This window comes from Schistocerca americana, chromosome 5 (genome assembly GCF_021461395.2).
Source record: "Schistocerca americana isolate TAMUIC-IGC-003095 chromosome 5, iqSchAmer2.1, whole genome shotgun sequence".
In the NCBI taxonomy this organism is placed as follows: Eukaryota; Metazoa; Arthropoda; class Insecta; order Orthoptera; family Acrididae; genus Schistocerca; species Schistocerca americana.
The window spans coordinates 460052540-460068407 of record NC_060123.1 but is presented as its reverse complement, the minus strand read 5'-3'; the positions used below and the strand labels follow the sequence as shown (position 1 = coordinate 460068407).

Genomic DNA, 15868 nt, shown 5'->3' with positions numbered 1-15868 from the left:
GTGTTTCTTAGCTGTATTATATATCACCTAGTTTATTCCATATGGTTGTCTACATAAGGATGTCATTCATGTGCATTACTTCTTTACTAGTTGTCTGTATATTCTGTGAATTTTTGCACTTATATTTTTTTTTGAACTCATCTTGTTCAATGGAAAAGACAAGGATTCTATGAAAATCACCTTGGCTGTGGGCTATTCAAACAGATTTTACTATTCCGCATATACGAATGGCACATACTTATTAAAGACCACATTCTGTGCAAATATGAGTCACAAAGTAACTTAAAGATACAGAGGACATTTAGCAATGGTTTTGTCATTTCTTATTGAAGAGTTCATTTGGTTTGTCATCACTTAGTTGTGGTAATAATACACTGGGTTTATATCAAGGTTGAATCAGACATATTGATTACAGTAATAAAACTGCCTTAACTAACTCTAGATATTTCTATATCACAATCTGATCGTGTTGGTGATGAGTGTTTATGCAGATCATTATGCATGACCCATATTAGAGCTATTGCTGTCTTTCATTGTGTAGTATTTTATGTAGGCCCATTACATTATGAATTTATTTTGTGTTTCTGTGCACACTAAATTACAAGATGTTAGTCGACTTGTTTACATGTAAATCATGCCAACATAATTTTCATGTCTCCCTTCTGGCCTTACACTACTGTTTTAATAACAAAACAGGCACTCTGGATGGAACATTGTTGTAATAAGTTACAAAGTTTATTTTACATTACAAATATAGTACTAAGAGATTTTGTAAAATTTGTTGAGTCCAGTATATTTTTGTTGTGAAGTATCTGGATTTTTGTATTGGTTGATAACATTTATTTTCCAGAGCAAATATACAGTCCAATACTTCAATGTAACCGATGTGTGGCAAAATGATCAATGTGCTGCACATCACTTGGAGTCAGTTGTGACATTTTTTGATAGGGCATTGTGTTGACACTACTTATCAAAGATTCATGAAGAAATTTTTCTTCCAAGTGACCATGCCGAACTCTTGCCTCCATTTTGCAAGTCATAAAAACTTGCATTTATATTACAACAAGAATACTTCTACTATACACTCTTGAAGGTACTAAGGCTTTCTGTAAGTCCGTGCATTGTTAGATTTTCAAGCTTGTTCCTTATGACATAAAATAATGTTCCTGGCATTCTAATTTCTATTAATAGTGTAATTACTATGGTATAAATGTTGCTATAATTCTACTTTCAAGAGTGTGCGTGTTTAGTATTCTCTATGGTGGGTAAAATAAAACTGGCCCGGAAAATACTTGCAAAAGGATATCACAGGGTTATCCCTTGTTAATGAACATCACAGCAGATGCTGGAAATGGTCACTGTCGACATTGATGCAGTGCTGTGTGCTCAATTTATCAATCTGCGAGACACATGTAGCAACTCTGCGTGAGGGATAGCAGCAGTTGCATTTCGAATGTTCTGATGTAGCTCTTCAGTGTGTGAGGATTATTTTAGTATGTCTGATGGTTCAGTTTGCCACACAAGTAAAAATCTCAGGGCCAAATAGTTCTCTTCACCTTGTGCAGTCACGACGAGGTTGTCAAGGCTGGGTGTGCTTCTGCTCCATCTTGCTGAAAATATCTGCACTATCATTCATCTTCTGTAAACTGATCCTCATATAGAGTAAACTGCTTCTGAACATACCAGTTAGCATTAACGGTATGGTGAAAGAATCATGTTGCACTGCAAAGCAACAGCTCTTCGTAATAGCGATGGGGATTTTCTGATGCATAATGGCACATGTTCTGGGAGTTCACGTACCCTGATAGGCTGAACCATGCCTCATCTTAAGACATGAAAAACTGAGGAATCGAAAGTACTGATTCCACGTCACTCAGAAACTGTAGTCAGAGCTCAAGACAGAAAAGATCGTCTGGACGCTTTTTACTTGTGCACGACATTAAATTTATAAGTATGCATATGCAGGTTGTTTTTTGATAATTGTTCAGTGTAAGAATCTTTTAATTCCCACTTGCACAGATAAACTGTGTTGAGATTTCATCAGACTTTGTTCCAGGCTTCCCTTCACTTGAACTGTTTTCTGGTGTTTGAAGTCTTTTTGGTCAGTTGCAGTTTTTATTCATTGCAGAGCTTGTTTCACACCATTGTGTTTGCAAGTTTTGCATTGCAGACATTTTTTTGTAGGTCTTGACAAAATATTTCTAGTCTTAAACTATTGTATAGATAGTTCCACACACATTTTCCACAAATTGTGCATAACTCCTGACAGTGAACACGAACTGATTTATTGTGAGCACCATTTTGTGTAGCATTCAGCTGATCACTAAACATGTTTGCTACTCTCACTCAGTTGTATGCGATTATGCATTGTGAGAAATTCAAACATAACTTGCAACAATAATTGTATGTTGCTATGGCATTGGAGGTTGCAGCATTAGAGAGTAGATGATATCCATTAAAATCTGCCCTCAGCAATCCATTCTCATGATAGTTTATCTGTTTTTCAGTTTCAAATTCAGCACTCTGCAGCTTCTACACTAGGTGTCACGGTTGGTCAGTGAAATCAAAACATTCCAGTTCATTGTTTCTCATTTATTACTGTCACACTTCTGAAACAACATGGGCATGTACCAGCACCTCCTTCCCCCTTCCCCAAGAAACCTTAAGCAGGTGCTTCAGAAGTACTGAAATGTTTGATTTAAGGATCTTGATCTAATGCTGTCATTAATTATGTAGCAAATAGCAGTACCAGTTGTCTCTTGTAGTAGGATTATCTGATAAACAGTGTGTTTTACACTGGCCTTCGCTGTACGTCCCACTTATAAAGAAAAACAGATAAAGTATTTTAAAATATATTATCACATAAGAAAAACTATTAATACATAAAACTTTTATGTTCTAGATTATGAAGCAGTGGTGAAGTTATCTGATGGTTTCAATGGAGCAGATCTGCGAAATGTATGTACAGAAGCTGGTCTTTTTGCTATCAGAGCTGAACGAGAATATGTTATACAGGAGGACTTCATGAAAGCTGTGAGGAAAGTAGCAGATAACAAAAAGCTGGAATCAAAGTTGGACTATAAGCCTGTGTGATTTTTTTTATTCAGTACAATTATTCTGCTTACTGTGTGTTTGCAATTTTTTTCTTTTTGGATTTTGTGTTCAAATACAATGAAAAAGTAAAACTTTTAACCATGTACCTTGTGATTAATCTCCCATGTTGTTCCTTCAGGTGATTTTATCGTTTGCTTTTTTTGTTACAGTGCAGATGTTTCACATTCAATAAATTATTATTTTCTATTAAATTCAAATAATATTTGTCATTATTCTGTTTTATACACATCAAAGCAACGCAGTACATGATATCTATATAAGAACCAACTGATACACAACTCAATTAATTATATAAGTTGAACTAAAACTTAGACAATACCCTGCACGATTTACTCCAATTAGGTAAAAAATTCTTTCTTGGTTAATTTTTTTGTAACATTTCAGAGGCCTTGTTATTTAGTAGTACTGTCATTACTTTACTGTCTTTGTACATCCAGGTAAGAAGTAGAAAAAAAGTATAATGATGGCTGTGCATAAATTCCAAATACTGCAAAATGCAAAGAGAACGAAGTCATAGCTGACATTATGATATTACTGTCAAAATGAGTCCCTCGGGAATAGCAAAAAATGTTTTAAATAAGGAAAAATTGTTTACTTGAATTTTATAATCTGTTTTTTATGCCCAAAGATATTTTGTGATGTGTCAAAGGAAAATTCAGTCGAGAAAACCAATTAATTATGAGACAAGTGACTGGCCAGTGCTTGTGCACTGGAGGCAAAAGTTTAGTAATGCCAATCGGCATATAAAAGTGATTACATTATCCTATTTTTTGGAACTATAAATTCCTTCTTTGGGTAGGAAAAGGGGATAATGCAGGGCAAATTAAAAGGCATGCCACTCAAATCATAGGTTGAGAAGAAGCAGAACAAGGGTAGTGTGTGTATCGGCAGTATTAAACATTATACTTCCTGAAGGTAAATCTTGGCCAGCAATCCTGTCTCATACTTAATACCTAGTGCTGTGTTGCTCTCACTATATTTAAACTCTTTCCACCTTCTTTGACCCTTAATATTCACAAATTTTATTTTTTATTAATACGGTTATCTTCAAAATTAAATAAATAGTTATTAGTAATATTTGTGGCAGACAATGCACTTCATATTACAAGCTGTTGATGCATTACCGACTGGAACACACGACAGATACCAAATGAATACCTTAAAAAAGGTTGGTCTTGTAGGAAGTACCCAGGTTATCTAAAATGTCTTTAAAGCTATAACTTGTCCATATTGATATGTACAGTAGAACCTCGCATAATGAGCATAATTCATTACAGAATTTTACTCGTGGAATAAAACACTCGTCAACCAAAAAATTTTATCCCACATAAATTAATGTAAAATATGATAATGCGTTCCATACAAAAAAGTACTAAAATCTTTCTTATTCATGTCATTTATTCAAAGAAAATTATTTTCATGATACATAACTAGTTCTTTTTTACTAGGAAGCTATCTAATCATTTGTTTCTGCTAAATCTTCAACACTTAGCAAAAATGCAATGCAGCATTATCGTCAAATTTGTAGCGTGCTTAGCCACTGTGTTGTTGGAATGATGTTTTTCATTGTGTGATGAAACTGATTTCCACGCTTTCAGCATTTCTCTTATTGCTGCTTTGCTGTTACTGCCATCTCCTCGTCCTCTTCCACCTCTTTTTCTGAAGAACTCCTCTCCATAACTTCCTGCTGTGAAACACACTGCAACTCCATAAGTTCTTCATTTCTTGGCTGTGATCTTCCACAAGTTCATTTTATCCCCTTCTAGTCCCATGCTCTTGGCCAAAGACACAATCTTGTTGACTACAGGCTGACTCAAATGCCTCAGTCACACTTGACAATGCACTCTGGCCAAAGCTTGTTCCAAGCAGAAGGTATAGTTCTCTTTGTAACCCCTTCCAATGCCTTTTCAATAATCTTGATGCAGGCAACGATGTCGAAGTGATATTTTCAGAACACTCTGAGAGTGAGATGGGTAGCTTCAGTCAACTCAAAGCAATGTTCTAAGAGTGCTTTAGTGTGAAATAATCTGCCGGTCCATTGGCAGGAGTAATGGAGTTGTGTTGGGAGGCAGATAATGCCTCAGAATCTACGCTCATCTTGAAGTTGCTGATGAAGTTCTCTGCTGCCTTTGTGTCTGAGCTGGCTGCTTCGTCGTGCCTCATAATGCTGTGGATGCCAGTTCTTCTCTTAAACTTCTCGAACCACCCACAGCTTTCTTTAAACACTTCTGCCCCTGATGATCCTTGCAGCTTATTAACGAGGTCGGCAAAAATCATTATTGACATCTCACAAATGATGTTCCCATTAATAGTGTCACCTTGCAATTGCTCTTCATTTATCCATATAAGGAGCAACCTTTCGACACTGTCCAGAATTTGAAACCATTGATTAGACACTCCTGTCACTCCCTTTAAAGTGTCTATCTCCTTAATCTTGTTCTTGTTCTTGAGAATAGTGCAACTAATTGATTTAGACCGATCGTATGTACCTGCTAAATCAGCAGTGTTTACACAACATTCAAGTTTTTCAGTGATTTTGTGTTTAATTTCTAATGTCATTTTCTTTCATTATGGTAGTCTTTTTGCGGTTTTATCTACAGGGACATTTCTACAAAGGTTATTAAAATTTGCACACAAAAACGCTATGTGATCACAAGCTGCACTAAGATGGCAGCAGAAAGAGCGCTAAATCCAAACTGCTATGTGTACTAAAGACACTGTTCATATGCTGCTGCCAACAATGAAAGGTGTTCATATTGTTGAATGTTTCCTCTGCTGCACATGAACGGCTGGTGACGTCACACTAAATTGTCGTCACACATTATGCGAAACATCGCTCGTTAAGAGTGTCATTTTCTTAAGGTTTGTTTTGCTCGATTTGGAGATTACATATTATGGGAGGTGCTTATTAACCAAGATTCCACTACAGTTCAAATTTTCATTATGTTAAGATCTTCTTTGCTTTCTGATATTAATGATAGTGTTCAAACGAGATATACAGATGAAACTTCCATTCAGCTGTCTTTATTGTGCATAAAAGAACTGGAAAACTGATTTTTTATTTAAATACATAAGAAAAAATTATTTATTTTCTTAAATTATTCATTGACACACTATCCTTGCTCATCCACTACTTACCTGTGCCTGTGCACATCTGGCTCGTCAAATGTAATTACCTTGTTTACAGTTATTCGTTCAAACTGCCACTGTAGTTACTGTGCTGACTTCGCTTAAATGCCAGGAATGACATCTGTCCTGGAACTTTTGGGATGGACAGTGCATATAGTGGTGTAGGTTATGGTCCCCTGCAAGTCATTCACAGGGTTTGGCCTTCTTTGTGACTAATTGACCGCACCCACCCAAAAAAAAAAAACAGAATTTCTTGTGAACTACTAGAGCCTTAAAAGTAGTGTCTAGTTACAGAATGGTACAATAGTGTAGGGATTAAGTTATTTGGTTGGTATGCTGAAGTTGAGTTAATCCTGTTATCCCACCTCCCCAATCTTTATTGAAGTGATTGTATAACTTATTTCTAACTCATGTCACATCAGTTTAATCATCATATTAAGTTATTTGCTTGTTCTCATTTTTTATTTTTGTCTATGTGATTGTAATTATTTTTAGTTATCTCTTGCAATATTTAAAGGTTTAAAACTGATACAACAGTTTAAAAAAGATGAAATAATCTAGTTGTATTGCTTGTGCAATGGTGTCAAAAATTTAGTTTTCATTACGAGATGTAATCATTGTACTAATGTTTGAACATAAATTGTTGTTGCACCCTGGACAAAATAACGCAGACAAAGATTTTAATGAAAGAGTGCAGAGGTAATGGAGGACAGAAATATGAAATGATTAAAAGAAATTGAAATGAAATAAATACATAAAAATAATTAAAATATCTTTGTCAGTGATTCTAACTTGAAAACTGAGGGGAAATAGAAAAGTAAATATGGTGAGTTACAGCAAAGTTTTAGAAATGAAAAAAATGTTTAAATATAATTAATTAAAATATAACTTATGACCCAATTATTTTGATAAGACGGGACTCAAACCCCTAACCTTTAGCTTACCAGTCAAGTAACTTTGGTACTGCTGTTCTGCAATTTAATGCTACTTTAAAGGCAGCAAAAAAATTCTGAAACTATTTTTAGTCAGTTAATCACAAATGACAACTACTGTGAATGGCTACAGAGTGCCTGATACCAGGTATCCTACCCTTTCATCATATATGTGGTTTGAAAAGTTGATGCCGTCCCAAGGGATCACCCTTTATAAGTCTTCAGCTAATTGTGCAAATGCGCATGCCCCCCCCCCCCCTCGGCACGCGCGCGCACAGTTATCCAAGCTTTCTAAAATGTATTTCCTTCCTCAGAGAGAAAAAAGGAAATGCTAGAAAGAGAGGAGCGGGTCACTCACAGGGGAAGCCCCTCGCTCCCCCCACAGATTTAGTGGTAACATGGTCATTAGAAAACTGAACACAGATCAAGCATGAAAACAGGAAGAAGGTGCACTGGACTGTGAAAAACAAAATAGAAATGGTGAATGCTCCAAGCTCAACAAATGAAACATCGAGTAGAGTACAAGTGCTCTGATGTTGTGGTTAAGTGGTCATGGTGTGGGACTGCAAAGCGGGCGAGTGGTAATTTCCCACTTTCCTCCCATCATATTTGATTAAATCCTTTGTTTCCTAATAAGGCAATTTTGGGAATAATTCTGCTGAGTGTATGTCACCAGCATCACATAGCTTTCGACTTGAGTGCTGTGATGCATCTCGTGTAGAAAATGGTTAGCCAAAAACTATCCTCTGTCAACATCTGCATATGTGAATATGCAGAACCGTTTTGGATGATGTGAAGGCATGGAACAGTAGGGTAAATGCCACGCAACTCACTGATGCAAATCCGTGTGATCTCTCCTAATTGTCATTAAGCAGGGGGAAAACAAGTGTGTACTTTTTGCAATTACACTCCTGGAAATTGAAATAAGAACACCGTGAATTCATTGTCCCAGGAAGGGGAAACTTTATTGACACATTCCTGGGGTCAGATACATCACATGATCACACTGACAGAACCACAGGCACATAGACACAGGCAACAGAGCATGCACAGTGTCGGCACTAGTACAGTGTATATCCACCTTTCGCAGCAATGCAGGCTGCTATTCTCCCATGGAGACGATCGTAGAGATGCTGGATGTAGTCCTGTGGAACGGCTTGCCATGCCATTTCCACCTGGCGCCTCAGTTGGACCAGCGTTCGTGCAGACCGCGTGAGACGACGCTTCATCCAGTCCCAAACATGCTCAATGGGGGACAGATCCGGAGATCTTGCTGGCCAGGGTAGTTGACTTACACCTTCTAGAGCACGTTGGGTGGCACGGGATACATGCGGACGTGCATTGTCCTGTTGGAACAGCAAGTTCCCTTGCCGGTCTAGGAATGGTAGAACGATGGGTTCGATGACGGTTTGGATGTACCGTGCACTATTCAGTGTCCCCTCGACGATCACCAGTGGTGTACGGCCAGTGTAGGAGATCGCTCCCCACACCATGATGCCGGGTGTTGGCCCTGTGTGCCTCGGCCGTATGCAGTCCTGATTGTGGCGCTCACCTGCACGGCGCCAAACACGCATACGACCATCATTGGCACCAAGGCAGAAGCGACTCTCGTCGCTGAAGACGACACGTCTCCATTCGTCCCTCCATTCACGCCTGTCGCGACACCACTGGAGGCAGGCTGCACGATGTTGGGGCGTGAGCGGAAGACGGCATAACGGTGTGCGGGACCGTAGCCCAGCTTCATGGAGACGGTTGCGAATGGTCCTCGCCGATACCCCAGGAGCAACAGTGTCCCTAATTTGCTGGGAAGTGGCAGTGCGGTCCCCTACGGCACTGCGTAGGATCCTACGATCTTGGCGTGCATCCGTGCGTCGCTGCGCTCCGGTCCCAGGTCGACGGGCACGTGCACCTTCCGCCGACCACTGGCGACAACATCGATGTACTGTGGAGACCTCACGCCCCACGTGTTGAGCAATTCGGCGGTAAGTCCACCCGGCCTCCCGCATGCCCACTATACGCCCTCGCTCAAAGTCCGTCAACTGCACATACGGTTCACGTCCACGCTGTCGCAGCATGCTACCAGTGTTAAAGACTGCGATGGAGCTCCGTATGCCACGGCAAACTGGCTGACACTGACGGCGGCGGTGCACAAATGCTGCGCAGCTAGCGCCATTCGACGGCCAACACCGCGGTTCCTGGTGTGTCCGCTGTGCCGTGCGTGTGATCATTGCTTGTACAGCCCTCTCGCAGTGTCCGGAGCAAGTGTGGTGGGTCTGACACACCGGTGTCAATGTGTTCTTTTTTCCATTTCCAGGAGTGTATTAAAATATGGACATAACACAGTAAACAAATGAGAATAACTTAAAATAATAAAAAACATCAGCTATAGTCCATGAATGAAGTTTTTTGTAGCACACACAGAAAAGTCGCCATACGAAGACAGCAAAATACATAGGTTATAAGAAATTATGGCAGCACTCTCCAGTTGTAGCTGTATCAACTTCTGTAGCAAGGTCTCTTTCACCATGAAGAGCATAGACCATTATAAGTCAGGCTTTTGTATCGGAAACGGCTGTTCTTCGCTTTGACAACCACATCGTTATATGAAACTGGCATTGCTTGATGCATTTACCAAGTAAGGAGAAGGAATTTTACAGACAAGTTAGTTTCTGAAGTAAAACAGAAAAGGTGCATTAATCATTTAAGTACAAAACAGGCCAAAATTGACCGGGTATTTCACATGAAGGACAAATGCTGTGTCCTGCATTGTGTGGGGACCAATATCACAAAGGTAGCCTGTACATGCTGGATATGTTTGTGAGGATCACTCCAAAAGAAATAAGTACACACTATTAAAAAAAAAATCCAACTTTTGTTCTAAACCTTTTCTGTTCAGCAATCATAAAAACATTCTTCCCAGTTATATTTAAATTTAATTTAACCTGTTTCTGCAAGCTGCACCCTCAAAGCCCTCCATTAATATTACTGCTGCACTTGGTGTTTTTCTAAAGCAATGTGCTGTTAATACAGTTCGTGTTGTGAGAAAGAGATAGTGACAAGTACTCGCAAGAGACTGAAGAATGTGTATGGTGATGACGACATTGCAGTTTTTTTCCATCACTCGACAAGCAAATTATATGGTAAAAGTGGGCATGCCAATATGCAGAACCTCCAACACAGCAAGCAGTGCACAGACTTCTGAAAATGTCCGGCATATTCTCAATCTGATTTTGGCTGACAAATGTGTAACAGTGAGCAAGCTATCAATCTGAGTGGGTGTAGGAGTGTGCAGAATACTGAGACTTTTTTAAGTTGAAAAGGTTTTGCCCCAGGCGGATCTCAAGTATCCTGACAGAAGCAGACAAACATGGACGGCAGTTTGCACTAAACTTTTGGAACAGTATGAGAATTCTGGAGGTGACTTCATTGCCAGAATTGTGATGGGTGATGAAACATGGTTCCGCCACTTTGAATCAGAGATGAAAAGGGAAGTAATAGAAGACATCCTGCCAACTCGCTGAAGAAGAAGAAGAAGAAGAAGAAGAAGAAGGGGAAGAAGAAGAAATTCAAAGATGCTCCTTCAGCAAGAACAGTAACTGTTTTATCAGAAGGCCTGTTGCTTGTGGACATCATGCCACAAGGAACCTCTATCAATTCAAATGTGCAAGTGGCATCCCTTAAATTCCACATCAGTAAAATTACAATGTTTTGCTATTGCATAATAATGCCTGGTTACGCTTGTGACAAAATCACCACTGATACCACAAAGCTTGGTTGGACAATGTTGCAAAACCCATCCTATAGCACTGATCTGGCACCGTGTGATTACCACCTCTTTGGTAAACTCGTGAAATCATTTTGCGGAATGAGATTTGAAGATGACCCTTGTGAAGGCTGACTGAAAACAGGCATATCCTGACTACTTCTGTACATTTATACAGGCCTTTGATTCCTGGATGTGTAAGGTAGTTGAAAGGGACAAAGATAATGGAGAAAAATGACATTCTGTCACCCAAGAGTATATTAACAAACCATAAAAATGTCAATGGTATTGAAAATAAATGTAATGTTAAAAAAAGAAATTGTCCATTTCTTTTAGTGTGAACACCCATTCATTGGACATTGCAGGTAGCATTGCTAGACATCAATACCGCACATGGTTATTGCAGCCTGTGCTTGAGGTAGAGGTTGATCCTGAAGTGCTCTTTTTTCCAATGAAACATGGCTTGGTTAATCAGGGTCCATGACCTCTCAAAACAATCAATGTTGAAGTTCTGAAAATCCTCGTTAGTTATATCAAGTGCATCTGCATGATGTGAAAACAGGAATGTAATCAGCAGTTGATGCAACAGGAATTATAAGACCATAATATTTGACAGATATGTGAACAATACACTGTAATCTTTTTTCAGAGAACTAACAAGTAAAGAAAAGACTTAAAAATTATTTCAAGCATGATAATGCAAAAGCAGACACCCTCAATGTGCCTGTGACAGTATTGAGATGTTTTTAATTGTACGAACTATCCTTGTAATACTGTCATAGACCAAAGAAAACCTTTTTGGATAACTTCTCCATCATGCACAGACTGCAACAGCCAGGTGTGGTACTGATGTTGAGCACAGCATCTGAATGTCAGTCAATGCCCAACAGTTTACTTTGTAAGATTAACAATGTTTGGTACTTTTTATTATTGACAATGCAAAGTATTTTATCTCTTGATGGATTTTATGCTACTTAATGCCATAGGTTTAATGTCACAAAGTAAACTGTTTTAAATTACGTAAGATGTCAATACTTCATGATGAACAGAGGATTGAAACTGGTTATAATAAAGAATTATTTATTAGCAGCTCTTCATGAAGGAACTATGATGATTCTTTTAATTATGTTGTAAAGTTTCAGTGTGCACAGCTATGTGAGCAGATGTTATTGGGTGCAATAATTTTCTCAGATTTCTTCCCAATGATGTTCTAAACTTGTTTAATTTATGCCAAACTAAACCCAACATTCCACCTGCCAAGTCCAAGGCACAGCAAGACTGTATGCAGCTATCACAACCTGCCTCCCCATTATTGCTTCCCACACAATGCCACACGTGATCCATATGTGAAACATTTTTACTAACATTTGATGTAGTATGGAGGATGATTTTTAATCTTTCATGTGTGTTCTTCTCCAGATATATGCCTCTTCCATTTTTGTTACAACAAACTAGTTCACCTAATATCACAGATTATTGCCTCCCTCTAAAGGATTCTATGACAGTGACCTTTAGAAAGGCAAGAAAACCTTGGAGAGTCTTTGATGCTTATAGCATATCCCATGACACGCTGAAGAAAATTTATGAACCCCTAAGCACAGTACATATTAAATATTCATTTTCTAATGATTTTGCAGGCACTATCAGGCACAGTACCGATCTCAATGATAGGTGACACAAGCAAGCACCAATCTGCAGGCTAATGTCCACAACTCCAGGATTTGTTGGGTAAATGTGGTGTGTAATGCAAAATTAATTCTGGAGTTTCTTTTAACATGATAACCTCTTTCAGGGGAACAGCATTAGTTTTAAGAAGTGTTAAAATGTGTGTGAATTCCTAAGGGACCAAACTGCTGAGGTCATCGTTCTCTAAACTTAAACTAACTTACACTAAGAACAACTCACACACACACACACACACACACACACACACGCCCCAGGGAGGACTCGAACCTCCGGTGGGAGGGGCCGTGCAATCCACCACATGGCACGCCAAACTGCGAGGCTAGTTTTAAGACTGCACTACAATACTAGATTTTAAAATGGAGGAACTTCCTTTTCATTGACAAGGGTACATGGCACTAACAGTTGTCATGTTAATAAGGCATTAGATAGTATCTGATAAAAATAAAGAACACCCACAGACTTAACATTCAGAGGGCTCCGAACAAACTTAATTATGTGTATAGATAGTTCATCCATATGTTTTGATGATTGAGTTTTCAAAATATGACACAGATGGCTGTATCTTAAAATAATAATAATAATAATAATAATAATAATAATAATAATAAAAATGGAGCAAATTAATTGGGCTGTGTTCACTTGGCATGAACACATGAAGTACAAGCAGTAAACTGATATTTTAATGTTCATTTGGTTTACAGATTAAGTTTCTTGGAGCTGCTTATCATTTTTAAGTGTATGTCTGGACTCATTCCACATACTTCAATGTTCTTACTGATAACAGAATGAAAGCTACCAGATGTAATTAACAAAGGAGAAATCTATGAGGGAAAGGTCAATCGCAGTGAAATGTAAAAATATGTTGTGGGTCCCTGTTAGTTCAAATTCCTGTTCACAATTTGTGCTATGAACCATTGCATATACTCTATTGATGAGTAAAATCATGTCATCTTAAAGCTGTGGTGAAGATATTGGGGTCAACTGAAAGCTGGGATACCACCTGTTGGCTTTGACTTGTGACGTTGTTTTGTGCGACATCATTAAGGAACTCCCTGTTTGAAATGGACCGTTTCTGCAGAGGGCATGTTGGAGTAACAGGTGGCATACTCTAGTGTGTGCATTTATGATTCAAAGCCGTTTGTGAGCGATGTTAGTGCTGTGTGTTACCGCTGTTTTTTTGGGAGTTTTTGTTCCCCACTCCGTGAGTTATGTCAGTGTCATCAGTATTGGCTATTGATTTGTTTTCTGTCTTGAAATTATTAGTTCATCTTATTGTTAATGATTTGGAAACTATTTTTTTGTTTTTCGGTGCATGTGTTTATATGCATGCCCTTGCCAAGACCTGTTCGTCACCTGACTTTGGATGGTAAACGTGTTCTTATGTATTTCTCATCTTTATTGCAAGAAGTATAGTTTGTTTCTTAACATTAGTAATTTTCTTTGTGTTGTGGGTATTGAAAAGTATGTCGGAGTAGTTTTTCATGGTTTTGATAACTGAAGTTCATATAAGTTGCGATCAAAATGTTACCATTTGAGGGCATTACACCATACGGTATATGCAGTGTCATGCAACTCTGATGTGGGTATATAAGCAGCAACATGTAAGCAAAGAATTAGTGTGGCATTTGTGTCTTTCAGACATGGGTGCGGTAAATGCAGAAATGTGAACTATGGCAGTATTATTAACAAATGCATCCAACAGGATTCATGTGGTGTTACGTTTTTCTTGGCTGCTGAAGAACAGGAACTGGTAGACATCCACCAGAGACTGAAGAATATTTATGGGGCAGTACGTTTGTCGAAAACCATCGTTGTGGAATGGTGTGCGAAGGGGTGCTGCTGCTTCATAATCCAGGTTCCCATATCGTAAATGCTGTAACACAGAGGTTATACCAAATCGGGTGGGAGACACTCAAGCACCTGCCCTATAGTCCTGATCCCTCCCCACGTGATTATCACACCGAACGCCTTGAAGGGTCAGTTCCTGTCGCATGAGGATGTGCAGTAGGCAGTTACAGACTTCTTCAGACAGCAGGTAAATTCAACTTGGTGCATCAGTGGGATAATTGGCTCAATGCTCATGGCCATTTGGCCTCATCAGCATACCGATTCTGGACTATAAGGCCTTCGAACAAAAACTTTTAGATTACCCCTTATACGTAGTAGTTTAGTGGTGGGCATCATGGAGTGGTTTGTAGTAATTTTGGTCTCTTTAGGTTCTGATAAGAGTTCTGCTAATTCCAAATTCTTGGTATCATGGGCTTCGTTCGAGCTATACAGGTAAATCGAAATTTGTGGCACCAGGTTTTCGAGTTGCACGTGGGATCCTGCTATCACTGTCTTTGTTTGAGCTATACAGGTCAAACAAAGTTTGCGGTACTGGTTTTTTCAAGTTATATGCGGCACCTGGTATCACTGTCTCAATTTGAGCTAGCACATATAGGTCAAGTAAAATTTGCTTGTTTTCATGTTGTGTGTGGGTCCTGGTATCACTGTTTTAATTTGAGTTAATATGTGAAGTGAAATGTACCGATAGTTGTCCCCAAGCAACACCCTTTACTTCCTGCAGTTGTCATGTTACTTTCATCCAATGTTGAAGTTAAATATTTCACATATTATTGATGTTAATTGTGGGTGTAACAAGTAACATTGTGGTTGCCATATTGAATATGCTTAAAATAAGGTGTCTACCATATTGATGGCATCACAGTTCAAAACCAATTGGTGGTATCCAAACTTCTGGTAATCCCACATAGTGTACAGTTGATGTAAATATTTAGCGAACAAAATAATGTTCACATTGTGGAACAAGACTGTGTTCTATTCGATGAGGTCGAGTCAACTTCGATGAATAAAATAAAACACAAAACATGTTATGTAGCCATAGTAACATTAATGTAGTTAGCGACGAAGCTTCAGTTTGCATCAACTGAACTGACTGATGCAGGCTTTGTTCATTATGGAATGATGTGGTGTTGTGCGACATCATGTGTGTGCAAAAAGAAAAGAACACTGATAATATTTGTATGATATCTTTTTGAAAGTACTTTTCATACTAATCTGTAGCATAGCCTGCGGTCTAGGTTAGGTTGAAAAGTAACAGCCTGGTTACGAGTTGACAAAGCAGTATTGAACACTTTAACATTCACAGTACTTTCACCCAAGCAAGAAAACAGTATTTCTTTGCAAAACTGAGGAATGTGATAACAATAGTACCTGGTAACAGCATAGGCCTACTACACTT

General features: G+C 38.7%; 1 protein-coding gene across 1 annotated transcript in view; it reads left to right on the top strand.

Moving 5' to 3' along the window:
- LOC124615957 (26S proteasome regulatory subunit 10B) overlaps positions 1-3192 on the top strand; it is a 61224-nt gene extending 58032 nt beyond the window's left edge. The window contains exon 9 of the mRNA XM_047144161.1: positions 2903-3192. Within this exon, the coding sequence (XP_047000117.1) occupies positions 2903-3093 (191 nt within the window). The 3' untranslated portion in view covers positions 3094-3192. The remainder of the gene's footprint in view (positions 1-2902) is intronic.
- Positions 3193-15868: the final 12676 nt, after the last annotated feature.